The sequence below is a fragment of the Podarcis gaigeae genome (assembly GCF_964106915.1).
Source record: "Podarcis gaigeae genome assembly, chromosome: 17".
NCBI classification, from domain to species: domain Eukaryota; kingdom Metazoa; phylum Chordata; class Lepidosauria; order Squamata; family Lacertidae; genus Podarcis; species Podarcis gaigeae.
Window position 1 is genome coordinate 10,333,381 of NC_139694.1, and position 26,626 is coordinate 10,360,006.

The 26,626-nt window shown below is 44.6% G+C and overlaps 1 protein-coding gene across 2 annotated transcripts in view; it reads left to right on the forward strand.

The window, feature by feature from the left end:
- Positions 1–1,228: 1,228 nt before the first annotated feature.
- PIGG (phosphatidylinositol glycan anchor biosynthesis class G (EMM blood group)) overlaps positions 1,229–26,626 on the forward strand; it is a 57,751-nt gene continuing 32,353 nt past the window's right edge. Inside the window, exons 1-10 of one of the 2 annotated variants that reach the window (XM_083719032.1) lie at positions 1,229–1,501; positions 3,407–3,612; positions 8,960–9,169; positions 11,098–11,286; positions 12,141–12,285; positions 13,336–13,552; positions 14,128–14,345; positions 16,072–16,350; positions 20,101–20,555; positions 23,439–23,630. In XM_083719032.1, the coding sequence (XP_083575158.1) occupies positions 13,495–13,552; positions 14,128–14,345; positions 16,072–16,350; positions 20,101–20,555; positions 23,439–23,630 (1,202 nt within the window). In that variant the 5' untranslated portion in view covers positions 1,229–1,501; positions 3,407–3,612; positions 8,960–9,169; ... (1 more) ...; positions 12,141–12,285; positions 13,336–13,494. The remainder of the gene's footprint in view (positions 1,502–3,406; positions 3,613–8,959; positions 9,170–11,097; positions 11,287–12,140; positions 12,286–13,335; positions 13,553–14,127; positions 14,346–16,071; positions 16,351–20,100; positions 20,556–23,438; positions 23,631–26,626) is intronic. The other variant, XM_083719033.1, reaches the window with a different exon arrangement.

The following is a 26,626-nucleotide window of genomic DNA, read 5'->3' on the forward strand; positions in this document are numbered from 1 at the left end:
CAGTTCCTCTGAAGGAGCAGGTTCATAGCTTGGGGGTACTCCTAGATCCTTTGCTGTTGCTCAAGGCTCAGGTGGCCTTAGTGGCCTGGAGTGCCTTCCATCAGCTTCGGCTGGTGGCCCAGCTACGCCCCTATCTAGGGATAGCCTTACTACTGTTGTCTATGCTCTAGTAACCTCAGGGTTAGATTATTGCAATGAGTTATACATAGGGCTGCCTCTGAAGACGGCTCAGAAACTTCAGCGAGTGCAGAATTCAGCAGCCATGTTGCTCACTGGAGCAAGACAGTTTGAGCATATTACACCGATCCTGGTCCCACTGCACTGGCTACCAATTAGTTTCTGGGCCCAATTCAAAGTGCTGGTTGCCTCCCCCTCGAGAGGTCTGGAGGGTGGCAGCACAAGAAGGGGCCTTCTCTGCAGTGGCTCCCCGCCTGTGGAATGCTCTCCCCAGGGAAGTTCGCCTGGCACCTTCATTATACACCTTTAGGCGCAAGGCAAAAAAAAAAAAATTTTTTTTAAACCATGCCTTGGGTTGGTTATTGACATCCTATGCCCTTTTAAAATGTGTTTTTTTGGGGGAGACTATTGGATTGTTGACCCATTTTCTGTCAGTCTCGTCATTTTTTTTTGTTTGTACAAGAATGCTGGCAACGGACCATTGAAAGAACAAACTTCATCTGATTATCTCAAAACAAGTTAATGCATAAGAAAAACAAATATACAGATAACAAATATACTGTTATCTGTTCCCCTCCTCAGTCTCCCAAGTGTTGAGCAGTTTCAGGGGTCCCATAATACCGTATACATCACAGGAGGGAGCAAAGTCGGGCTCTGTTTGCAAATCTGCTTGTGTATTCATTTTGTTTAAATCAATAAAGCTACTGATGCTGTTATTTGCGTATTTAATTTCATCTATTCAATTACGCATATTGTGTAGGTTAACTAATATGAACTGTATTGCAAACACTTTAATTTGCGGTGCCGAAATTTAATTCAGTGTGCGGCCCCTCGCGGCCCACTTTACTTGAGAGCTTGGCCCGCACTGGATTATATGTGGTAAGACGCACTTTAACGCACGTAAAAGCTCCGTCGCAGTGGCTTTCTGGGAAATGTAGTCTTCCCCACCGCCCTCTTGGGATTGGCTCTTGCCTCAACGCCTTCCTTATAGGAGGTGTCTTGCGGAGAAGCCAGGCCAGCCATTGGTCAGCCGGCAGCCAATAGCTGTCGAGAGTTCCCTGCGGGCTTCCCCGATTGTTGTGGCCCGTCGGAAGCGGCGCAGGTGTGCGCAGGCGCGCCTCGCGAACTCACCTGTCTTCCGGCTCTACCTGTCCGCGCTGGAGCCGGAGGATGCGGCTGCGCTCGGGGGTCTTCGCCTCCGCCTGCCTGCTAGTGCAGGCGCTGGGCGTCGGGCTCTTCCTCAGGGGCTTCTTCCCGGTGCCGGTGAGGTCGCTGCCTCGGAGCGGGGCGCTGGCCGGGGCGCCGGCGGAGCCGCCTCCCACAGGTAAGCGCTTTGCCTCCTACCTGGCGGCGAGGGGGACGGGAAAGGTGTGGGGAGCGTCTCTTCCAGGCCTTGTGGGGGGTTGCACGCTTGAAAACAACGGGGGTCGGCCTCTTTCTCATCGCCCAAGCCGGGAGTTCGTCCCTCCACACCCCTTTTCATGGGAAAGAGACGTGGGCGTGGGCGGGGTAGCTGCCCCACCCCTAAATCAAGATAATAATCGAAAATAGCTTACAAGTAGAAATAAGTAAAAAGATTTCGACAGGTTTTCCTGAGCACTTGGGGTCAAAAGAAAGGGATTTAAAATAACTGTTGTGCAATCTAAACCAAGTCCTTATTACGGTGAGGGGCCAGCATAAAAGCACCTCCATACATAAATGTAAGGGATGCGGGTGGTGCTGTGGGTTAAACCACAGAGCTTAGGACTTGCCGATCAGAAGGTCGGCGGTTCAAATCCCCGTGATGGGGTGAGCTCCAGTTGCTCGGTCCCTTCTCCTGTCAACCTAGCAGTTCAAAAGCACATCAAAGTGCAAGTAGATAAATAAGTACCGCTCCGGCGGGAAGGTAAACGGTGTTTCCGTGCGCTGCTCTGGTTCGCCAGAAGTGGCTTAGTCATGCTGGCCACATGACCTGGAAGCTGTACGCCGGCTCCCTTGGCCAATAAAGCGAGATGAGCGTCGCAACCCCAGAGTCGGCCACAACTGGACCTAATAGTCAGGGGTCCCTTTACCTTTACCTTACATAAATGTAACATGCTAGATAGGCAATAGCGTAACTGTCAAAGTAAAAAGGAAAAGGACCCCTGAACGGTTAAGTCCAGTCAAAGGCGACTGTGGGGTTGCAGTGCTCATCTCGCTTTCAGGTCAAGGGAGCCGGCGTTTGTCCACAGACAGCTTTCCAGGTCGTGTGGCCAGCATGACTAAACTGCTTCTGGCGCAACGGGACACTGACGGAAACCAGAGCGCGCGGAAACGCTGTTTACCTTCCCGCCACAGCAGTACCTATTTATCTACTTGCACTGGTGTGCTTTTGAACTTCTAGGTTGGCGGGAGCTGGGACAGAGCAACGGGAGCTCTCTCTTTTGCAGGGATTTGAACTGCTGACCTTCCAATTAGCAAGCCCTCGAGGCTCATTGGTTTAGACCATAGCTCCACCCGTGTCCCGCAAACTGCCAAAGTAGAGGGTACATTTACTCATGCTCAAGCCTTCAGTTTTAGACGTGCCGTGTCCTACTGATGTGGAGACATTTCATTCTGAATCTGCTAGACAGAGCCAGAGAGAAGGTGATGACAGGTGGGTGTCCTGCCCCCTTCCCACCATAAATCCTGTCTATGCCCATGGAAAGAGGCTCTGCCTTGCATGCAGAAGGTCGCAGGAGCAACCTCCAAGGAGCTCTGAGATTGAGCCTTTTCTGAAACCCAGGAGAGCCACTGCCAGTCAGAGTAGGGAATACTGAGTTAGATGCACCCAGTGGTCTGACCCACTACAGTGGAACTCATGTTGCAAACGTGATCTGTGCAGGAGGCACGTTTGCAACCTGCAGCATCTGTGGACACGTGGGTTGCTATTCGGCGCTTCTGCGCATGCGCAAGCGCGATTTAGTGCTTTATGCAAGCGCTGAAACCTGGAAGTAACCTGTTCTGGTACCTCCGGGTTCAGTGCGGTGCGCAACCCAAAAACACATGACCTGAAGCGTCTGTAACCTGAGGTATGACTATATAAGGCAGTTTCCTTTGTCTCTCCACAACCACCACCCATCACGTAGCCCAGGAGAGAGGGAGGGCAAGTGAGCAGGGAGTGAGCTGGCAGGTTGCCCACTTTATGCAGCAAGGTAGACAGCTGGGGATAGTATTTACATTGAAAACCAACCCTTGACTTGATGACCTACATGTCTTAAATATATTTTAGGATTCTCTTCCAACTGGACGAAGGTGCCATCGCCTCTCTTTAAAAAAGCTGTCATAGTACTGATTGATGCCTTGAGAGATGACTTTGTGTTTGGCTCGAAAGGCAAAAGGTTCATGCCCTACACAACCCAGCTGGTGGAAAGAGGAACATCTCATAGTTTTGTAGCGGAAGCCAAGCCACCTACAGTCACCATGCCTCGAATTAAGGTAAGTTCTGATATTTGGACATGTGATTCAGAACAATGTTAGAAATTAGCTGGGTGTCAGGTGTGTTTTGCAACCAGTGCGGGTCTGATTGCGGCCATGAGGAGATCTCTGGCTGCCATGTTGACGACTGACATCTCCATCTGGCTGGCCTCTCCAGCTTTCTAAAGAGGTAAGCAGAAGGGCTTATTTATTACATTTATATCTCACCTTTTCCTTTGAGGAGTACATGGTTTACCACCTCCACAGTTAATCCCTACAACAACCCTGTGAGGTAGGTTTAAGAGGCTGTGACTGGCCCAAGGTCACCCACTGAGCTTCATGGCTTTGTGGGGATTTGAACCCTGATCTCACTGGTCCCAGTCTGACACTCTAACCACTGCACCACCCTGGCTTCCTAGAGTACTTCTGCTATGGGACAGCTATATAAGTTGTGCAAGTTAATTAATAGGGGGAATGCAGAATGTCACTTAGAGAAGGATCTGAAATCTTTCTTTGAAGCTTGAATTTCTTTTATTCTGAGTTGTTTTATTTAATGTTTTAATGTGGTATAAAGTCCTTTGAGATTCTTTTATTTAAAATATAAAGCTGTAAAGAAATGAAATTATTAATAATAAAAATATTAATACATTTCATGTAAAAAATGGCCCCTAGATATTCCATTGCTGCGACCGTAACCTAGGTTTAAGGTGCCATCTGGTGATTAGCTTACATATATGAGTTTCTAATACTGCTTCAGAATTGCTTGTACTTTTTTGAGAGGACTTTCAGGTTAGCAAGCACTGTAGGTATAGGACAGAATTTCAAGCGTTGGGTATCTTTGTGCAGGACAGAGTCTTGCTAGCTGCTTCTTCACCTTAACCTCCCACTGCTTAAGAGGCACCCTGCTTTTGAACAGAGCAGAGGCTTGTCTCTTTAACAGCAGCATCTATTGAGAGGAAAACAAGCAAAACTTTGTATATGTTTGTGGTCCTCATACATTTATGTTCCTCCTTTTGATCCTGGCCATTGGCTTTGATGTTATACTGAAGGGCAGAAAATGAAAAATCTCCTGTTGTCCCATTGAGGGTGGATGGTTTATAAAGTTTTTGAAAAAATGTTTCTTGAGCGGAACCAGTAATGACTTCTGCTAAGTGTGCATGAGATCAGGGTATAATTTTATCTATATTCTTTGCCCCAGGGAAACTTGCTTAGCAACTCCTTTGTTTTCTGAGATTATATCTACATTTCCCCAAAGACTTGCAAACATACACATGTTCACAACTATGAGGACTAGAAACTAACTTTTTTTTTTAAAAAAGGGAAACAGATTGTTTAATCTGAATTATGTGATGTATCCTGTGGCTTTTTTGGGCTGCTGTATGTAGTTCCAGCCCAACAAAGTACCTACAAACAAATTGGGATCTGGACATCCAAATTCCACAAAACAGAAGAGTATAAACCAGTTATATAAAACACCTTTATATCACAAATATGAACAAATGAAGACTGACATAACCTTTAAATACTTTAAGATTTAATATGTGTGCCAGTACATTTTAGGAAGCAACATATTACTACTAGCTGTTGCAGAAGTTTTTTTTTTTTTTTAAAAAAAACCTCTGTTCTGGAGTGTTGGGGGAATTCCTAGAACAGATGTAGGGGGTGCATAATTTACTGCTACCTTTTTATATGCCACAACAGCTGTCAGGGTAGTGATTGCCACTAAATGGAAATCTCAGGACACACCAACAAAGGAAGAGTGGATTTGTAAATTAAGTGAGTATATAGAATTGGCAAAATTAACTTCAATTATAAGATAATCAAATCAAAATACAGTGAGCTGTATTTAGTATGTTGACTGAACCCAGGGACATAATTAAGCTTTCCCATCACAAACTGCAAGAAGCAGCCCAGGTTTGGTCTTAGGTTAGCTCAGTATGGCACAGTAATGAAGAAGACCAGGGAGGAGCAAAGGGACTGCAAGTTCCTGTCTTGGAGACTGCAGATTTTCACAATCCCAGTAAGCCACAGTTTGGCTATTGGCGATGTGTAAACTGTACCATACAAGCAATTTACATTAAATATAGACACAAAATGTAAAGGACACAATCGGATATTGTTAAGGAATAATTTAGAGAAAGTCTTCCAGGTATTTTTGTAACAAATTACAGCTTAAAGACAGAAAGTCAAATTCAGTAGTACGTTGACCTTGATGGGGGCCTTATTGAGCTGTGAGAAACGTGGGAATGGGCAAAATAAAATGAACTTTTCTGTTCTAAAGACAAAATAAAACATGCAACCCTCAGGAATCTCTATAGCAAGGAATGCATACTACAGTTTTACCTTGGTTTTCGAACAGCCTAGTTCCTGAACGTTTTGGCTCCTGAACAATCAGTACCCGGAAGTGACTGTTCCGGTTTTTGAACGTTCTTTTGGAAGCCGAACGTCCGACGGGGCTTCCAATTGGCTGCAGTAGCTTCCTGCAGCCAACCAGAAGTCAAATGCTTTGGAAGTCAAACAGACTTCTGGAATGGATTCTGTTCGACTTCCAAGGTACGACTGTACTATTTTGTGCATCAGGATAATAATTCCTCAGTACTAATATTAAATGAGTTTCTAATTAAATACTCTGACAACATCAAGAACTGTATTATTAGAACTTAATGAGCCGTTGCAATTAATTCATCTTGTGCCCTTAAAACTTACTGTGAAGTTTCCAAAAAAAGACATTGCAATCTCTGTCCCAAAATAGATGCCTGTGAGGATTGATTGTCTGCTTCGGAAAGTGGCCGTCATCACAATTTGTCTTAAGTATCGGTTTCTTTTAATTTTGGTGAATGGATTCTGTAAATGATGCACAACAGCTACAGCGCAGTTGATCAACTTTGTAATTTTGTGTGTTGTGAAACGGCACTCGGTGCTTGTCGTGTCTTTTCCTTGTCTCATTTTTGCTGTACAGCTGGAATCTTTCCAGGTCCAGTATTGAGGATGGGTAGAAATCTGAGGAGAGGGGAGGAATGTGCAGGCAGAGGAGGCAGGGGAGCTGGATGATGATCTGGGGGAAGGGACCAGTGATATGTGGGGTTTTGTGCAACCCATGAGGCAGGTGCCAAGGAGATCCAAGGGGAAGAGACTGGGCACCCAGAGACAAGGGGAAAGGAGGTAGGAGGAGAGATTCAGAGAGTCTAAGAGGCAGAGGGGCTGTGCCAGTCCCAGGGAGAGTCTTGCCTTTGGTCCTCTCTTCCACTGTCTCCACGCATAAGGAGGGTCATAGTGATGGGAGCAACTAGAGTGGAGTTGTAGGGCGCTAGCCCCCATTGAGAGATTTTACTTTCTTGAGCTCCATGATCACTGCAGATGGTGACAGCAGTCACGAGATTAAAAGACACCTGCTTCTTGGGAGAAAAGCAATGACAAACCTAGACAACATCTTTAAAAGCAGAGACATCACTTTACCAACAAAGGTCCGTATATTTAAAGCCATGGTTTTCCCAGTAGTGATGTGTGGAAGTGAGAGCTGGACCATAAAGAAGGCTGATTGCCGAAGAATTGATGCTTTTGAATTATGGTGCTGGAGGAGACTCTTGAGAGTCCCATGGACTGCAAGAAGATCAAACCACTCCATTCTGAAGGAAATCAGCCCTGAGTGCTCACTGGAAGGACAGATCGTGAAGCTGAGGCTCCAATACTTTGGCCATCTCATGAGAAGAGAAGACTCCCTGGAAAAGACCCTGATGCTGGGAAAGATGGAGGGCACAAGGAGAAGGGGACGACAGAGGACGAAATGGTTGGACAGTGTTCTCGAAGCTACCAGCATGAGTTTGACCAAACTGCAGGAGGCAATGGAAGACTGGAGTGCCTGGCGTGCTCTGGTCCATGGGGTCATGAAGAGTTGGACATGACTAAGGGACTAAACAACAACAAAGCCCCCATTGCATCAGACAAGGGGTTTAAAGTTAGTTGCAAGGGCTGTGGTCCTAGAGCTGCTCCATCTGTCCGAGTTGGAGTGCAGGGCAGTAGAATTAGATTACCTAGGCAGCTACTTAGCAGGGGTGGTGTGTGTTACCATTGCGCCTTAGGAGATGATGCAACCGAGTTCTTTGCCAATAAATAAATAAACTTTGTTGGGCTGGGGTTGCTCTGGACATTCTTGATCTATCTAAACTTTCAGTGTTGGATCCTGGGAACTGGGAACATTTTTCTCCTTGTTGACGGACAGAAGTTCTGTTTTTCTTAGAAAGCAAATAATCATTTGCCTTGTTGCTGGCGGCGGCTAGGGATTGTGGGCCAGGTGAGTTCCCACCTTTCCAGGCTTAGGGCTGGTTCATAACATGGGTGAGGGTTATGTAGAGTTGACTCAGCAAACCCAAGCAAAGCATCAGGCTACTGTGCTCTGTCAGGAGGAGGACTATAGATATGGTATGGTTTATTTAGATACTGCAGTTTAGCCTGAAGGCCCCCATAGTGGTGAGCATCAGTAATACCTATCAGTGCAGAAGAAATAGGCCATAAAAGTGCAATTCATAAAAAACATCAAGAAAAGCAAAAAAATATAAAAAAATATAGGGGCAGGCTTTTGAGTGGGGGTGCGAGTGGGAAATGAAATGTTCTATTACGTGCTGGTCCAAGGAATGCACTCCATATCGGAAGATGTCTCTTAGCACTATTCCATTCCTAGAAGACTTGGGCAGTTAGAGGTTCCTGTGCACTTCTGTACAACTCAGTTGCCAGCTGTGCGCTTTGCGACGCAGGTCATGCACCCCTGAAGTCCTCCACCTTTAAGTGCCTGAGCAGAAAGGAGTGGCTGGCCAGCAGATGGCAGATGAGCAGAGAATAACAGACAGCAACTTCACCCAGTCCTCCTCTCACACTTTAGCCCAACATGGCACCCATGTGTTCTCCCTCTTCTGTTCTGTTGGGTAGAAGACTACTGCCAAGAATAACTTCCATTGAAAATAAGCTCAGCTTTGCATTGTGTGCAAACTGGGAATCCTGGCGTACAACTGAATGATGAACCCGTTGTTTCTGGGTTTGCACATAATGCTAGGCCAAGATTCCCATCACCCTTGAACATCGGCCATGCTGACTGTGGGGTGATGGGAGGGAGGAATCCAGCAACAATTGGAGGATACCACATTGGCTATCCTTGTGTACATATTTAACTGAGACTTGCTTGGCAGTTGTGTAGATGTGTTCTCTCTGGGGTTGTTTTTTTTAAAGTGTCTCAGAATTGGTTCATCAAGCCTGTTACAGATGATTGTAATAACATTTTCCCCTGTCCATGCACCCTTGTCCTAAGGCAGTCTCGTCCTCTTCTCAAACCCTATCAAGATGTTTTCCCCTCTGCTTTTGGGGCATCTGTTTGCAGGCACTTACAACGGGGAGCATCCCGGGTTTCATCGATGTCATCATGAATCTCAATTCTCCAGCCTTGCTGGAAGACAACTTGATCCAGCAGGCCAAAGCAGCTGGGAAAAGGATAATCTTCTATGGTGATGATACTTGGGTTCGATTATTTCCAAAGCAGTTTGTGGAATATGATGGAACAACATCTTTTTTTGTCTCGGACTATACTGAGGTAAGAAAATGCTCCGGTACAGTGATGTAAGAAATTGCATTGTTAGGTTAGTGTGCAAATGAATACTTTGTGAAAATTTGATTTATTTTTGCCTATATGTTCTTAAAGATCTGTGTATTAGCTCATAGTAAAAAAAGCTGGATTGATCTGTGATATTCTAAAACATGTTTTAGTTGCCACATTTCTAAAATGGGTATGTTTTTCATGTCTATGTTGTTCATTTTGGTGGTTTATTTTGCAATTGGAGGCAGTCAAAGAATTGACAGGCTCTGCTTCCCCATTGTGACGAACTACTAAAAGCTCCATATGTGGTTGTCACAAAAACCGCAGGCCAGCATTCCATACTTTAGCTCAGGAATGGAGAGCTTGTAGCCCTCTAGAAGATTCCAAACTCCAACTCCCATCATTACCGAGCAGGTGCTGACTGCATCTGATGGGGGTTGGAGTCTAACATCATCTTGAGGACCACTGATTCCTCAGCCCTGCCCTAACTTGCACAAACCCTTGAAGGCTTTGGAATTGCCATTTGCAGCAAGTACAACTGGTCCAAAAGGACGTGGGTGGCCCTGTGGTCTAAACCACTGAGCCTCTTGGGCTTGCCGGTCAGAAGGTTGGCGGTTCGAATCCCCGCGATGGAGTGAGCTCCCATTGCTCGGTCCCTGCTCCTGCCAACCTAGCAGTTCGAAAGCAATGCCAAAAGTGTAAGTAGATAAATAGGTACCGCTCTGGCGGGAAGGTAAACGGCATTTCTGTGCGCTGCTCTGGTTCACCAGAAGCGGCTTAGTCATGCTGGCCACATGACCTGGAAAAACTGTCTGCGGACTCTTTTTATATGTTGCCTTTTTATATGTTGCCTTTTTATATGTTGTCAGGGCTCTTTTTATATGTTGCCTTTTCTACCAATGAACTCAATACTATTTATTTATTTTAAAACAATGGATACATGAGATACAAGGAAGCTAGGGAGAAGAGGAAAATAACTTACTTGAATATTGCCTTTTTCATACGGTTATGTTAATGACCAGGCAGAGAAGTCTCTTCAAGAGATGGTTCTGGCAGGGAAGAAACAAAATGGCGCTTTGTTCCAGCTGAGCCAATGGAGAAAGTCTAGCTTTATCAACTCTTCCTCTACCGCATCTTTATGGAAGGGTTTTTACAAGAGCCTTCTAACTGGAGATGCCAAGGATTGAGTTCCCTCTGCGAAAACCATGCAAAGATCTTTGGCTCTTCCCAGGTTGATGCACTTGACTTATTATTATTATTATTATTCAAACAATGTTTTGAAAGGTATAGTCTCTGCTTCTATGTAGGAGTTTAAAACTTCTGCACCTGTCTTGGTAGCATGAGGATTGGCAGCTTGGTCTTGTGGATTGCAGCTGAGTGTGCTCTGATTCAGAGAACCAGTTAACCTGCACATGCTGTGCTTAGAGGCTTAGAAATTCAGTTAGGTCCACATGGTTACTTAATTCTTATTAACTGGCCATCTGCCTAAAGATCCTTCTATACCAGTGTTTCCCAAACTTGGGTTTCCAGATGGTTTTTTTTGGACTACAATTCCCACCATCCCTGATTATTGGTCTCGCTAGCTAGGGATGATGGGAGTTGTAGTCCAAAAACAGCAGGCGACCCAAGTTTGGGAAACAATGTTCTATAGTGTTTCTTGGACTCCAACACTCCAGAGGAGAGGGGCATCATGTTTGAACGCTCCCCAGATGAAAACAGCTCATTGTATGTAGAAAATGAGCGTGTCTGTGAGAGACATTCAGCCTTGACTTCTCCCTTTAGTGTGCAATTTCCCCTCTTGTGTAGGAAATGATCGGAATCACTGCAGTGTGATAAAGTCCAGGAACAGCTTTTCCCCTTGGATTCTGCCAACAGTATAAACTGCAAGCTTGAAACCTGACTTTGGTTTTCCTTTCCCTCTCAAGGTTGATGATAATGTTACCAGACACTTGGATAATGTTATGAAAAGAGAAGACTGGGATTTGCTCATCCTTCACTACTTGGGGCTGGACCATATTGGTCATCTGAGTGGACCGCACAGCCCTTTAATAGGGCCAAAGCTTTCTGAAATGGATAACATCATCAAGAAGATTCATACTTCTCTCCTCTCCAAGGTGGCATGCATATATATATTGATGTAAATTTAATCATGAGAGTAGGAACAGCATATGAAGCCTTAGGTTTTTATCCAATGTCATTTATACACTTATCAGTCTTGTCCCAATGCATGCTTACTTGCAAGAAAGTCCCACAAAATGTAGTGAGGCTTACTCTCAGGCAAATGTACATAGGTTTACTGCCTTCGTGGTGCTGTCGCCTTTGAGGTTTGGGGCAAGTTAACCTGATGCCCTTGAAAATCTTGGCCAATGTGCTAAGGATACGAGTAATCATAACAATTAAAAATGTCATCAATGCATGTAGCACAATTTCAGGCATTATGCAAAGGCTGTTTTCAGGCATTAATGACTATTTCAGGCGTTATGCAAAGGCAAATCCATGTTTGCCACCCACCTGACAACTCAACACAAAGCTACATCCGATGGCAGCTCTCTCGGCAAGGGCACCTGTGTGTAATACACACAACTGCGGTACTCAGATTGCACCTTTTTTCAGTGAAATGTGTTGAGTGACCTTAAAGCTCCATAAGGGAAACGGACCAACTGCCAACTTTTACCAGGGTGTGTGTAAAAAGAAAAAAAAAAACAGTTTGTGGCTTAGTTACTTGAAAAAGTGATGCCGGGGCTCAAATCTGAGAATGCCACCTGACCTGGAAATTATTCCATCCTCCCTCAATCCCTGATGTGTTGGGGGACTCTCTGTACAGGTGCCCTATTCCTGCTCAAACGGTTTTGACTACGACCGCCTGTGCTTTCTGAGCTTAGATGTTGCGAGTTAAGGAAACGAAATGGTTAATGGAGAATGTCAAATCGCCCCCCCCTAAGCCCTTTGCAATTTCCTTCCTTTGCAGGAGGAGGGAGAGGTGACTTCACCCCACCTGCTTGTTGTGTGTGGCGACCATGGGATGTCCGAAACGGGGAGCCACGGGGGATCCTCGGAGGGCGAAGTGCGAACGCCCTTGCTTTTCGTCAGCTCTGCTTTCGACAGGGCCGGGGGTAAGGGCTGGATTCCTCTTGCCGGTGCTGTTATTTCTGTAAAGAGATCCAGCTGCTTTTATTAAAATGTGCCGCAGAGGAGTAGCTGCTCCCTTGCGAAATGCTTGTGAAATGACGCAACTTTAGAAAGGCGTGCTTAATGTGTCCTGGTAGACAGACAGTCTTATTTCAGAAAAAAAGAGAGAGTTAAAAATGTCTCAGGTCTGTGGTAGCCCTAGCATTAATAACGTCAGGACAGCTGCACAAATTATTATAGCTAGGAAGTGGAAGGGGCAAGGTGAATATAAAATGGAAGAATGGTACTAAGAACTGTGGTATATAGCTATTAATTATCAATTAACATGTGCCATTAAGGTAAGACAAGGAATACGCAAGGAGAAATGATTTTGAGGAGATAGGGAAGGTATTTTTAGAATTTGTAGTGTTAAAATGGAAAGGGGTCAAACCATTGCGAGAGGTGATGAAATTTTGGGAGGTTGGATAGTTGCAATGGAATGGCCTCGGTTGCTGGGGTGCACATTTCCCCCCCTTATTTATTTATGATTATTACTTTGTCAAAATAATAATAAATAAAAAATGTCAGTAATCGCCCTTCCCCACTGCAGGTTTTTTCTTTTCTTTTTTCCTCGGACTACCACTCCCCTCAGCTTTAGGTATCACAGTGAAACTTCTGGGTGTAGTGATTAAAATATCTGCAGGGCACCAGGTTAGAGGAGGGTGTCATCATCATCATCATCATTATTATTATTACAGCTATGAACGGCTCCAGCACTTTACTCCCTTAGGAAGGTAATAATGGGGAGAATCTTGATCTGTTTTGGTTAAAACGTGGCTCTGATAATGCCAAGGTTGCAGGTTCGATCCCTGTATGGACGAGCTGCATATTCCTGCATTGCACGGGGTTGGACTAGATGATCCTCAGGGTCCCTTCCAACTCTACAATTCTGTGATCAGAAGGAACATGATTGTGTAGCAAATACCTCTTTGCATTTATCATATTTTTGGGAAGGCAAACCAGGGAAGTCTTAGCTGGCGTCTTTCTCCTCTCAGGTCTCCTGAAACCTCCGGAGCTTGTTCAGCAGACTGACGTAGCCGTCACGCTGGCCATAGGCCTTGGCTTGCCCATCTCAAGGAACAGCATTGGGCAGCTTTTGCTGCCTGTCGTGCTGCAGAAGACAGTGAGAGAACAGCTGCGGTACTTGCATTTAAATGGGTTCCAGCTTAGCAGACTCCTCCAGGAGAACATGGCTACCTTTGAAAAAGGCAAGTAAGTTAATGTCTGTGCTTTTTATGATAGTTGTCGAAACGTTCTTAACCCACAGGGAACCTGCTTTGAAGAAATAACAATATTCTGATTGTTAGGGGATTGAAATAGATTTTTGTAGCATGACAGGAGAGAGACAGGATCAAAAGCAACTCTTGTTCTTGTGACTCAACGGTCAGGGATGGTTCCCTCCTCCTAAGGCCGAACCTGCCGATAGTCAGTTTCTGCTATAGTGTGGACATCAGGCTGAGGCATTTAGTAATTTTCACATTTAACTCCTGCCTGTGGAGGGAAATGGCAGCTCCTCTCCCTTATTTATTTTAATTTAGTTCAAACAGTGTATAAAACAAATGAGTTGTTAGCTTTAACAGTGGTTTAAAGTGGACACGTGCTCATAAACACTCACTTGGGTTTCTTTGCAAACTGTGTTTCGGATTCTGTTTTTAAAAGCGAGTTTGCAACTCAATGGTTGCAAGGGAACCATCACAGACCTTTATGTCTCTATGCAAGTAAGAAGAATCCTTTCTGCAGATCCCTCAAATAACTTTCCGGTCTGCGTTAATGTCTCTTGTGACTAGATCCTGGATTCCAGCAGTTTAAGATGGCGGAAAAATCCCACGGAAGTTGGATCAAGCTCTATTTGGAAGGGAATACCTCGGAAGTCCTCAGAAACCTTGGCAAAAAAGTTCTCAGGCAGTATTTAGAGGCCATCAGGGTCCTGAGCTCTTCCTTAAGCAAGCAAGTGGCACAATATGACACGTATTCAATGATAGTGGGAACCATCATTGTTCTGGAGGTACGGTTGAGTGGTCTGAAGCCATCAAAATTTTCAGTTCAGTCAATAAGTCACTTACACTCTCTTTTTCAAGTTGGGTGATTAACCTACTTAGAAAGTACTTTGTTCATGCTCTGAAACAAGTTGACATAGCATCAGCCTCTTGACACAAATTTAGGTGGCAACATATCGCCCAGGAGCAGGGGATCTTTCTTCAGAAGTCGCTGACCTGGCCTTGCACCTTACATGTGTTGTCTCTGGTTTTCATATGGGCAGTATAAAAATACTGGGATGCGGGTGGCGCTGTGGGTTAAACCACTGAGCCTAGGACTTGCCAAACAGAAGGTCGGCGGTTCGAATCCCCGCAACGGGGCGAGCTCCCATTGCTCGGTCCCTGCTCCTGCCAGCCTAGCAGTTTGAAAGCATATCATAGTGCAAGTAGATCAATCGGTACCGCTCTGGCGGGAAGGTAAACGGCATTTCCGTGCGCTGCTCTGGTTCGCCAGAAGCAGCTTAGTCATGCTGGCCACATGACCTGGAAGCTGTATGCCGGCTCCCTCGGCCAATAAAGCAAGATGAGTGCTGCAACCCCAGAGTTGGTCACGACTGGACCTAATGGTCAGGGGTCCCTTTACCTTTATAAAAATACTGTTTTTCTGACAGTAGCGCAGGCTTCACTATCTAGATCCACTCTGCCTATATTTGCATCGAAAACCTTGTACGTGCAAGACGCCCCATGCTGGATTGCAGACTTTCTCTGCAGTTTCCAAAGTTTTATTTTCCTATGTGGCATTGGGAAAGGGCTGCTATTTGAGAGACCCAAGCCTGAAATTCTTACGAGCGTGGGAAAATATTTTGTGTGTGTGTTTTTCCTGTCGGATCCTGGCCATAGAGCCTGCAGTAAGACTAAAGGTAAAGGGACCCCTGACCATTAGGTCCAGTCGTGACTGACTCTGGGGTTGCGGTGCTCATCTCGCTTTATTGGCCGAGGGAGCTGGCGTACAGCTTCCGGGTCATGTGGCCAGCATGACTAAGCCGCTTCTAGCGAACCAGAGCAACGCACAGAAACACCGTTTACCTTCCCGCTGGAGCGGTACCTATTTATCTACTTGCACTTTGACGTGCTTTCGAACTGCTAGGTTGGCAGGAGCAGGGACCGAGCAACGGGAGCTCACCCTGTCATGGGGATTCGAACCGCCGACCTTCTGATCGGCAAGCCCTAGGCTCTGTGGTTTAACCCACAGCGCAAATGCTATAGCATTGGGTAAAAGTCTTGCCTTTGCTCCCAAAATGCTCCCAAAATGCTCACGAGCAGTAGATGCAGAGAAACGCTGTCTTGCTTGGCATGCTGGGTAGTTTGAGAAGTCAGCCGGTCTGGTCTGTCCCTTGTGCCACGCATAATGTGAAATAATGCAGGACCCTAACTAAATATAAAAAAGACCCAGAGTGGTATAGGGGCACGAGAGTGTTGGGCTAAGACCTTGGAGATCAGAGTTCAAATCCCCACTCAGCCGTGGCCACTGGGTGACCTTGAGCCAGTCACTATCTCTCAGCCTAGCCCAGCTCACAGGGTTGTTGAAAGGGCAAAATGGAGGTGTGCAGTGGGGAGGACCAGGTACGCCCCCTTGAGGCCATTGGAGGAAAGGCAGGATGGAAACGTAAAGTAAAAAAACACACAAAAAACTGCTTCCACCAGTTTTGAGTTCTAGACTCTCATAGGATGTTCTTGCTTGTTTTCTCCTCCTAGGTGCTGGTGCTGCTTCTCTTGAGTACTGCAAAAGCTCTAAGCAGCAGGGCGGAACTGGAAGTGCCCCTCTCCCCATTGTGCTCTCTGCTGTTCTACCTGACATGCCTGATGCTCTGTGCGGTTCATGTCGTCGTGTGCACTTCGACGGAGAGCTCGTGCTATTTCTGCAGCATCTCCTGGCTGACAGCCATTGGAGTGATCATGCTGATTTCCGGGCTTCTCTGCGTCATTCTCTCTTCCCTGGAAAAGGTGTTTGTGAACCCCAAACAAATGGCAAAGGTAATAGATACAGGAATGTAATTTAAGCTGCCGGGGAATGTGGATCTGTAGTTGTCTTGTGCCTCATTGCTTCGGAAAATCACTACACCTTTCACATGGTAACTTAAACCAGTGTTTCCCAAACACGGGTCTCCAGCTGTTTTCGGACTGCAATTCCCATAATCTCTGACCACTAGTCTTGCTAGCAAGGGATGATGGGAGTTGTAGTCCAAAAACAGCTGGAGACCCAAGGTTAGGGAACACTGCTTTAAACCTTTGCAAGGAAAAGCATACATTGTGCAGCCGCATGCTGCACATTTATGTTCAGCACCACCACTTCTGCCTGTCGGTAGCCCCTGATAGGCAGACAATCCCACAATGTTCTCCTTAATGAGACTGACCTAGCACCTACGTTGCAATCTTTTCCATGCTAAGCAAAAGCATTTCTTTTTGTCCCAGGCTTTTTAGCTTGTAGAAAGTGTGCTAACAATTGCATTGGTGTTGTTACTGTATTCGAACTGCTATACAGTTAGTTGCATACTGTCCTGGAATTCTAAATAGGATGGTCTCTCTCTCCAGACCATCCCCAGGCTGGAAATGGACATTAAACGACTCCCACTTCTTTGCTTTTCCATTGCCTGTTTAATTTTATTTTTTTAAACCCACCTACTCCTCAAGATGCTAGATTGGTGAGGTCTTGCAGTCCAAGGCTGTTACAAATGATCTTAGCGTGGCAAATTGCCAACATCGATTTGCCACAGTGGTGATATTGCTGCCTGAAAGGTAAGCTGCTCTCAGTTATAATGACTAAATTACCAGTGCCTAAGAGCAGAGTTCAGGGAGATTAGTGGTGGTGGAGCTGCTGGCTTGGCTCTTCTGCAGAGCTTCAACGGGCTTCTTTTAGTCTTTGAAAATCGCTGCATGAAAGCTGCTTCTCCCAGTAATCCATGTTATCCGATTTTTATACTGGAGCGGTAATGCAAACCCTAGTTTTGAAGTCACGTCTATAGATTTCAGTTTAACTGCTTTTTAACATGCAGTTTCTTGCAAAAGCGCTTTGGGAATACAGTAGTTTTGTATAAAAGTGGCATAAAATTGTGACGGGGAAAAACTAGCACAGAAAAAGGGGAAGCACGCGAAGGAAATTAAGGAAATTAAGTGCTTGTTTCCAAGTTCGCTGCCTGTGCATGCACGAAAGCAATCTGCGTGCTTGGTGCATGCGCAGAAGTGCTCAATCACGCTGCGCACATGCGCAGAAGAGGCACTCTAGTTGCAGACTTTTCGGGGTGTGAATGGCACCCCAAAACGGATTAAGTCCGCAAGTAGAGGTACCGCTGTATGGAAACTGAGTAGGAGAAAGGGCATACAAGCATTTTTTTAATATAATACTTTTTATTAATTTTAACATTTTGATTATCAATCATACAACAGAACTTCACTTCTTATACAGTCTTTTTGGACTTCCATCAACACCTTAACGTACATTGAATTGGTTGATTTGCCTCTGGCTGACCACTGTAATCCATGTGTTGGTAACCCCAAGGCTGGATTACTGCAGTGCGCTCCCTGGGGGCCTAGCTTGGAAGCTCCAGTTGGCAAATCTGATGGCCAGATTGCTGATGGGGGGGGGGCACATGGCCAATGACGTGGCGCCCTGGTTAAAACATCTGCACTTGGCTGCCCATTGACTCCAGAGTCATGTTCAAGATCCTAGTATTCATTTACAAAGCTCTAAACAACTTAGGTCCAGGGTAGGAACTGTTTGAAACCTTACCTTCCAGCTCAGCTGCCTAGTTCATCTGCCAGAGCATTGTTCGTCATCTCCTGAGTTGGCAAGGCTTATCTGACAGCAAATGGAAACTGAGCCTTTAGTGTCATTGGCCCTGCCTGCCCTGTGCAATGCTCTGCCAATAGAAATTCAGCAGACTTCTTCCGTGCTGATATTTATGCATCTGCTGAAAACTTTTCTATACTGCTTATGCATAGAAAACCATTGTTGTTGTTGTTTAGTTGTTTAGTCATTTCCGACTCTTCGTGACCCCATGGACCAGAGCACGCCAGGCACTCCTCTCTTCCACTGCCTCCCGCAGTTTGGTCAAACTCATGCTGGTAGCTTCAAAAACACTGTCCCACCATCTCGTCCTCTGTCGTCCCCTTCTCCTTGTGCCCTCCATCTTTCCCAACATCAGGGTCTTTTCCAGGGAGTCTTCTCTTCTCATGAGGTGGTCAAAGTATTGGAGCTTCAGCACCATAATTCAAAAGCATTCATTCTTCGGCGATCAGCCTTCTTTATGGTCTAGCTCTCAATTCTATACATCACTACTGGGGAAACCATACTGCTTAATAAATAAATAAAACTGACTTGCCATAAGTGGGAGCCCCCTCCCAAACTGAGGGATTCAAGGTTGTTGTCTCCAGTAAAAATAATTATGCTTGATGTTTCATTATGAGCTTTAAGTTTTAAAAAGGAGGGCTTCAAAGAGTTTAAGTGGTATGCCCAAAGAGCAGCCTTCAGGAACCTGGTGCCCTCAAATGTTTTGAACTACAACCATCACCATGCTAACTTGGGTCTGATGGCAACTTATGGTCCAAAACGTCTGCTTGATGAAGGCTGCTATAGACAAAGTCTGAGCGTAGGTGGCAAATATTCTTTGATATACCCATAGTTAAAGAGTTATTATTCCTGATACCTTCCGGCGGTCGATTTACATTGAATGCATAGACTAGAGCAGTAACCGAATATGCAATTCAGTCTTTTTATTTCCCATATATACATCAAGATCCTTTCAAGCACTGAGAGGCCTAACATACAGCATTGAAGTCTATGACTTTGGTCAACTGAATGGCTGGATATTTTTTATATACTTCTCTCTGCATGTCTTATTAGTGTTCAGATGATATCCCTTTATTTTACTTGACTGCACTTTTCCAGAGTTGTTTTGTTTTTTGTAGAGCTAAGCCAGTGTTTCTCAAACTTGGGACTACAACTCCCATCATCCCTAGCTAGTCAGGAACGATAGGAGTTGTAGTCCAACAATCACTGGGGACCCAAATTTGAGAAACACTGAGCTAAGTGAACTTCAGTTTGCTAAAAAAGGGTGCACTCAAGGATTTCTGAAGAGCTATCCTTAAACCGGGTTACTCTACAGCAATTAACATATAAAATAGCCATTTCCGAGGTAGCCTTGCCTGGCGGCTTCTTAGGAAATAAACCCATAGCTTTAGTATGAGAAATGTAATAACCAGCGGATCAATATTATTCTTGCTGCAGCTGCGAAGCTAAATGAACAACTGTAGATGGCTGGGTTTTTTCCCTTGCATTGCAACACGCTGGAAAATGGGTAGATTTAAAGAGATCAGAAAAACGGCTCCCTACTTACCTCCTTTAGAATTTTCTGATTGCGAAAAGGTTTTCTATTTTTAGTTCCACATCGAGGCACTTCATACTCAGTCGCGTGGCTAGAGAGACAATGCGAACTTTACATGGTAATGCCGGTTATTCAGAGAGGAGCCCTGCGCACTCCTTGAACAGGAACGCGCAGCCGTTTCAGTGGCACAATTAACCGAATGTTGACAGCAACTCTGAATTATGCCGAAATTAACCTTGTTTTGGGCTAGGAATGTAGGAGAATTACATAAAACGTAACAAAAATACCGTTGTCGTTGAAGAAGCCAATGCATGCAATTTTATATGCTGGCGGGCTCTAATGATGCGTTGGATTCTTTCCAAATTATATCGCCAACACATTTTTCTCCCTCCCCTCTTCACAGAATCCAGCTGCTGCTACTTCCAGCTGGTCTGAATTTGATGTCCTTATCCTGGCAGGCACCGTTGGCCATGTGTCAAGTCTGGGCGCTAGCAGCTTCATTGAAGAGGAGCACCAAACCTGGTACTTCCTCGTCAGTACCCTCTGCCTCGCCCTCTGCCAGGAGACCTGCAGGCACTATTTCCTGGCTAAAGACTGCGATCTTCAGCTTCCCTCTTCAGCCAAAGCAAACCCTGAAGAAGTCCAAGGAGCCCACCACCAAAGGGGTGATGCTGGCTACCTGCAGGACGCCCCGAAAATGGGCAAGGCTGCCAACTCCGAGAGCACGAGGGGCTCCGAGAAGTGGATGGTGTTGGCCACTCCATGGGTTGTCCTCGTTTGCTGCCGTCTGCTTCGCTCGCTAAATCAGACTGGGGTTCAGTGGGCTCACAAGCCAGATTTTGGCCACTGGTTGACAAGGTGCGTATTTGAATCGCTCTGTATTTGTTTTTGGCAGGATGGGTGATGAATTAAGGCTTGTACATGGCAATTCACCTGCAGGGAGGTGTAGAATGGCTGGGGAAACCCCAACAGATAGGCAGGGTATAAAATAATAATAATAATAATAATAATAATAATAATAATAATAATAATAATTTAGGGAAGCATAACAAAAGGTCTTTCTTTTGGGCCACAAGCTACTGATTCTTTATGGATCTTGCAGCTTTATTAGCTGGTATTTGTAATCGTTTGCGTTTCATGCCATGCCTTGGAAGGTTTGTTCATATTTTCTTGGTAACCTCCATAACAGTGGAACGTAGGTCAGCCATCTACCCTGCTTCACTCGAAGGCTCTGAAAAGTTTACACAGTTTTTGAAAATTTGGCAGTGGAATGTTCTTCCTCTGTTCACTTTCCCTCTTCCAGGGAGGAAGATGGCAACCCCATAGTTTTCTGGGTTAATGACAACGCGGAGGGAGAAAGATGGGAATATACCATTTGAAATATGGCTGGAGGTTCCCTTACCTCTGAAGCCATGGAGCAACAGGCTTTGGCTCTGGAGCACTGTTACTTCATCCCCCCAGCCCGCACTCTACAGACCACTTTGGAAATTGCTGCGGGTTTTGTCTCACCACTCAAAGTGCTTTTGTTCTACAAATCAAGGCACAGCTTCACCACCAGCGTCACAGTCAGAACAAGCGCCATCTTATTAAAATCCTGGCGCTCATGGCCAAAGCAGCCTCTATGCCAGTCTCTACAGCGATTCTCAACCTGTGGGTCCCCAGACGTTGGACTACAACTCCCATCATCCATGAGCTCTGGCCTTGCTAGCTAGGGGTGATGGGAGTTGTAGTTCAACAACATCTGGGGACCCACAGGTTGAGAAAGGCTGCTCTAGAATGAATGAGTTCAGGGCCTAGCAACAGCTAATCCAACAACAGCCGAGGACCCCAAATTTGAGAAACATTGGCCCAAGCTAGTCTTCCCCATGACTTTCCTTTCTATCTCCAGTTAGCCAATGAGGTGCTGAGCCTGAATAGTGCGGTGTATTACTTAAGGCCGCTAAATGAGTTCACAACAGAGGCCAGATTTGAACTGGCGGCCTCCTGGTTCACTGTTTAATCATGAAGCTGCTCTAGCTCTACTTGGTAGTTAGGTGTATAGAATTGTAGAGTTCAAAGCAACCCAAAGGATCATCTATTCCAGTGTTTCCCAAACTTGGATCGCCAGCTGTTTAGTGAACTACAGTTCCCATCATCCCTGACCATGGGTCCTACTAGCTTGGGATGATGGGAGTTGTAGTCCAAAAACCTCTTGAGATCCAAGTTTGGGAAACCCTGATCTAGTTCAGCCCCTTGCAGTGCAGTTGTATCTATTTGATGCTTTGCAAAAGACTGGAACAATCTTCCTTTGCATCTGCTTGCTTTCTTTTTAAAAAGAAAGTTTCCTTTTGCATCTAGGAAATAGTTACCTGCTCTTGGGTGGAAAAATTATGCTTTCTGAGATAATTTACCAATCCTTAACTACAGACTTATTTCCAACGGAGTCGCTTGGCCTGTGAAATAAGATTTTTAAAGCAAGCCTAAAAGTGAAGGCTTAAGTGTCAGCTGCCGTTGTGTAGCAGCCCACCCTAAATCTGCAGTGAAGCTGCCTTATACGGAGTCCGACCATTGGTTTACACAACCTCACTCCAGCTCTCCAGGTTTTTGGGCAAGGTCTATCCCAGCCCTACCTAGAGACACCACGATTGGGACCTTCTGAATGTCAAGGAGATGTTCTATCACTGAGCTATGACACTTCCCTGTTATATTCATGTGCAAAAATAAGGTAGGGGGGAGGAAGGTGCCAGGCACCCAGAATGAATGCCATGGCATAAATAGCTCTCTGTGCTCCGTGCTAAAAATACAGCGAAAACTCTGCTCCAAGGCAATCGAAATTCTCTGATGCAAAAAAAAAAAAAAAGAAAGGTGAATTATGTCGCTTGTATAAATTAGGCCAGTTTGTGAGATTTCTCTAGTTTTGCATAACACTGTGCTTGATACTATTTTAATTTATTTATTTTTGCGTTGGATATTCTGCTTCCGCTAATTGTGATGAGGGGCAAGGAGCTGGAACTCGTGACTTCTGAAATTTCACCAGGTGTTGGCACTGCACTTTGAAGAATATATTTGCAACCCTAATGGCTAGAAAGCTGCTCTTTTGCTGGAGCAGGGGTGGAGGGGGGGGAGCAAAGCCCTTTTACAAATGGTGCTTGGAACATTTGACTACCCCAAGCACAATTCCAATTTTCTCAGGGTAGTAAAATTGTCCCCAAGCAGATCCACGTGTGTGATATCAGAAGAAATGTATTAAGGCTGCAATCCTGAACCCACTTACCTGTGTGTAAACCCTATTGAGTTTAGTAGGGCTTACTTCAGAGTAGACATGGTTAGGCTTGTGCTGTAATTCTTCTTTGGATTACCTTTTGTTGGGAAAACCCCCAATGGGGCAATAAATCCCAATAATTTACACTGGCTGGGGCAAATATATCTAGTTATAATTAGCTGTATCTGTATCTATCTGTATCTAAGGTTTAGGATAGGGAGAATTCCTCTGCTGTAATCAAGAGGCAATTCCATTTTTTTAAAATAAAAAAGTGTCTGGAACAATGTGACAAAATGAAGTAATATGCAATTTAGACAAAAGCATATATATCAGGGTATGAGATTTGCTGTTTTTAGGTTGAAACTAGTTAACTCTTTAGCCTCCTTCCCAATAAACAACTTTAATACAGGTCCAACCAACCAACAATTTCAAAAAATGAACTTGCAGTAGCTAAATCTGTTAAAATGGATCTAATTGAAATTATTCTTGTGTTTTTGCAGTTCTGAACATAAAGCTGAACTTTCTCTCGTGGCATCTGTATCTCTAGTTATGATTTTTATTCTTGTGCAGCGGAGATGTTCTCTGGTTTCAAAAATAGCAATGGCACTTGGACTCTTGGGAGTGTACAGTTACCGGGCAGCCATTGGAAATGTGGAATTTCCATGGCAACGAGACAGCAAAGACATTTCAAAGTAAGTTCATTAGCAGCTATGTAAATGTACTTAACACTGCAAGGTCTAAAAGGAAATGTTATACGAGCGAGCGGTGTGTTGGTTTGGGCATGAGCCTTAAGCGCTGCTGCAGGTTGCCAGGGACCATTGCAAAATGGGAAGTCTCTGTAAGACTGTTCTGCCTTGGTCAGACCACACCTGCAATACTGTGTCCAGTTCTGGGCACCGCAATTTAAGAAGGAAATTGACAAGCTGGAATGTGTGCAGAGGAGGGTGACCAAGATGATCAAGGGTCTGGAAACCAAGCCTTATGAGCAGTAATTGAGGAACTTGGGTATGTTTAGAGGAGATGTTGTTTAGTCGTTCAGTCGTGCCCGGCTATTTGTGACCCCATGGACCAGAGCACGCCAGGCACTCCTGTCTTCCACAGCCTCCCGCAGTTTTGTCAAACTCATGCTGGTAGCTTCGAGAACACTGTCCAACCGTCTCGTCCTCTGTCCTCCCCTTCTCCTTGTGCCCTCCATCTTTCCCAACATCAGGGTCTTTTCCAGGGAGTCTTCCCTTCTCATGAGGTGACCAAAGTATTGGAGCCTCAGCTTCAGGATCTGTCCTTCCAGTGAGCACTCAGGGCTGATTTCCTTCAGAATGGAGAGGTTTGATGTTCTTGCAGTCCATGGGACTCTCAGGAGTCTCCTCCAGCACCAGAATTCAAATTAGAATTTGAATTATTATAATTCAAATAATTATTCAAATAATTCTGTTAATTCAAATAATTATTATAATAAATGAATTATTATAATTCATAATTAGAGGAGATAGCCATCTTCAAATATCTCAAGGGCTGTCACATGGAAGATGGAGCTAAGTTTGTTTTCTCCTGCTCTGGAGGGTAGGACTCAAACCAATGGCTTCATGTTTTGTTTTTTTAAAAATAATATTTATTCAAATTTTAAAGGTTACAAAAAAATATAAAAATAAAAATAAAAAATACAGAAAAAATACAATCAATTAAAAAGAAGAAAAAGAACAAATCGAACCTTTACATAGCTTTCTTTCCTTTACTTATTTCCTTGACCTCCTCACACCTCCCATTTTTGTATTCTAATTCAAATTATTTCAGCAAATCCTTCCAACCTTGTTTTAATCTTAATAATTTGTCTTAATATACTATAATTTTACGTTCTCTCTTTCATCAATTCCTTTTTACTTAATCCTTTATGTCATTTCTGCCAAAACCACATAATTTTCTTTTTCCAACATCTTTCTAACAATCCTTAATTTTACAATATTTTTAAAGACCACTTTTACTTTATCCAGTCTTAACTCTCATCCAAACCTATATATCTGTACTTATTCTTAAGACGTTTCCCTAAGGTCAAAAAAGATTCCATTCCACGAATTTCCCATCTCTCATTAAGAAAACAAAAAAAATATTATATTATATACACTTTAAATTCCCAATTTCCATTCCACCAGATCCCCTCCCCGGTTTCGGTCCCCAGCAAAAGTCCATCAATCTCGTAAAACCATCAACCCGGAGATCTTAAATCCGAGGCTCTTAAATCTCTTTCATGTCCCCTCTGCCAGTCTTTTTGATAGTCTTTGGTACTGAAAACCAGATCTCGGGGAAGCTCCAACCCAACGGCAACCACATTCCTTCCTGCCAAACCTCCATGGTTAAAAATAGGGCCTATAAGATATTCCAAATCTTGTTTCACACTCCTTTCAAATCCAAAGGCCCCCAAAACTCCAACCTCCACCTGGGTCAGATTTGTAATCCAAAGGTCATCTGATCTCCACATAAGGTGATCTCTCCATCTTTCATTTTCCAATCCAGGCCAGGCTTCCATCTTCAAAAATTTGCTTCTCCTTGTTGCCATCATAATTGTTGCAACCAATGGCTTCATGTTACAAGGAAGGAGTAAACATCAGGTCCCTCCCAACTCTACAATTCTGTGATTCTATAATGCACTGTGGTGATGAGGAGGCACCTAGTCAGCTTGGAGATACATGGTTGGCTCATTGCAGGCGACCAGCTGAGTGTTAAACGACAACGCGAGGGATAGTTGGGGATCAATTTGACAGCAAGGTTCCGCAAATCTCTCCGTTTCCTAGTTGCAGCCACCTGCTCTTTCACAAATGTCTTTGGGGGCTTCTAAGTCGGAATCATAATCCGCGGAACTTTCAAAGCTGCAGGTTCCGTGTGTGACTCTTCCTCCCTTAAAGCTGATGACTTAATATCGCCATTACAGTGTGAAGAGCAGTTTAGAGGCGTGTGATCTGAGGCTTCTGAAGTACAACAGCTCTTTTTTTAAAATGCATCTTTAACTGGGTTGATATATTATAATCATTTTGTACTGTTATTTAAAATTGTCTAGTGTTTTTTATATATATACACACTACACCCACCCACACACACATATATACATACATATACACACACACATATTTATACACACACACATATATGTACACACACACATATTTATACATATACATACACACACACACACACACACACACATATATATACATACAGTGGTACCTCAGGTTACAGACGCTTCAGGTTACAGACGCTTCAGGTTACAGACTCCACTAACCCAGAAATAGTGCTTCAGGTTAAGAACTTTGCTTCAGGATGAGAACAGAAATCGTGCTCCAGCGGCCAGTAGCAGCGGGAGGCCCCATTAGCTAAAGTGGTGCTTCAGGTTAAGAACAGTTTCAGGTTAAGAACGGACCTCCGGAACGAATTGAGTACTTAACCTGAGGTACCACTGTGTGTACACACACACACACACACACACACACACACACACACACACACATATAATAAATTGTATGCCTCCTTGACTGGACTACACCCCAAAAGTTGGCCTATAAATAAGTTCATTAAAAATACAGCAAGAAACTTCTGCTTCTGAACGTCAATGAGAGCACTCATTTTAATAGCTAGAAATCTCGAGAGTGTTTGAAGCTCCTGCAGCCCATCAGAAGCCACGGAAGCCCCGTCAGACATT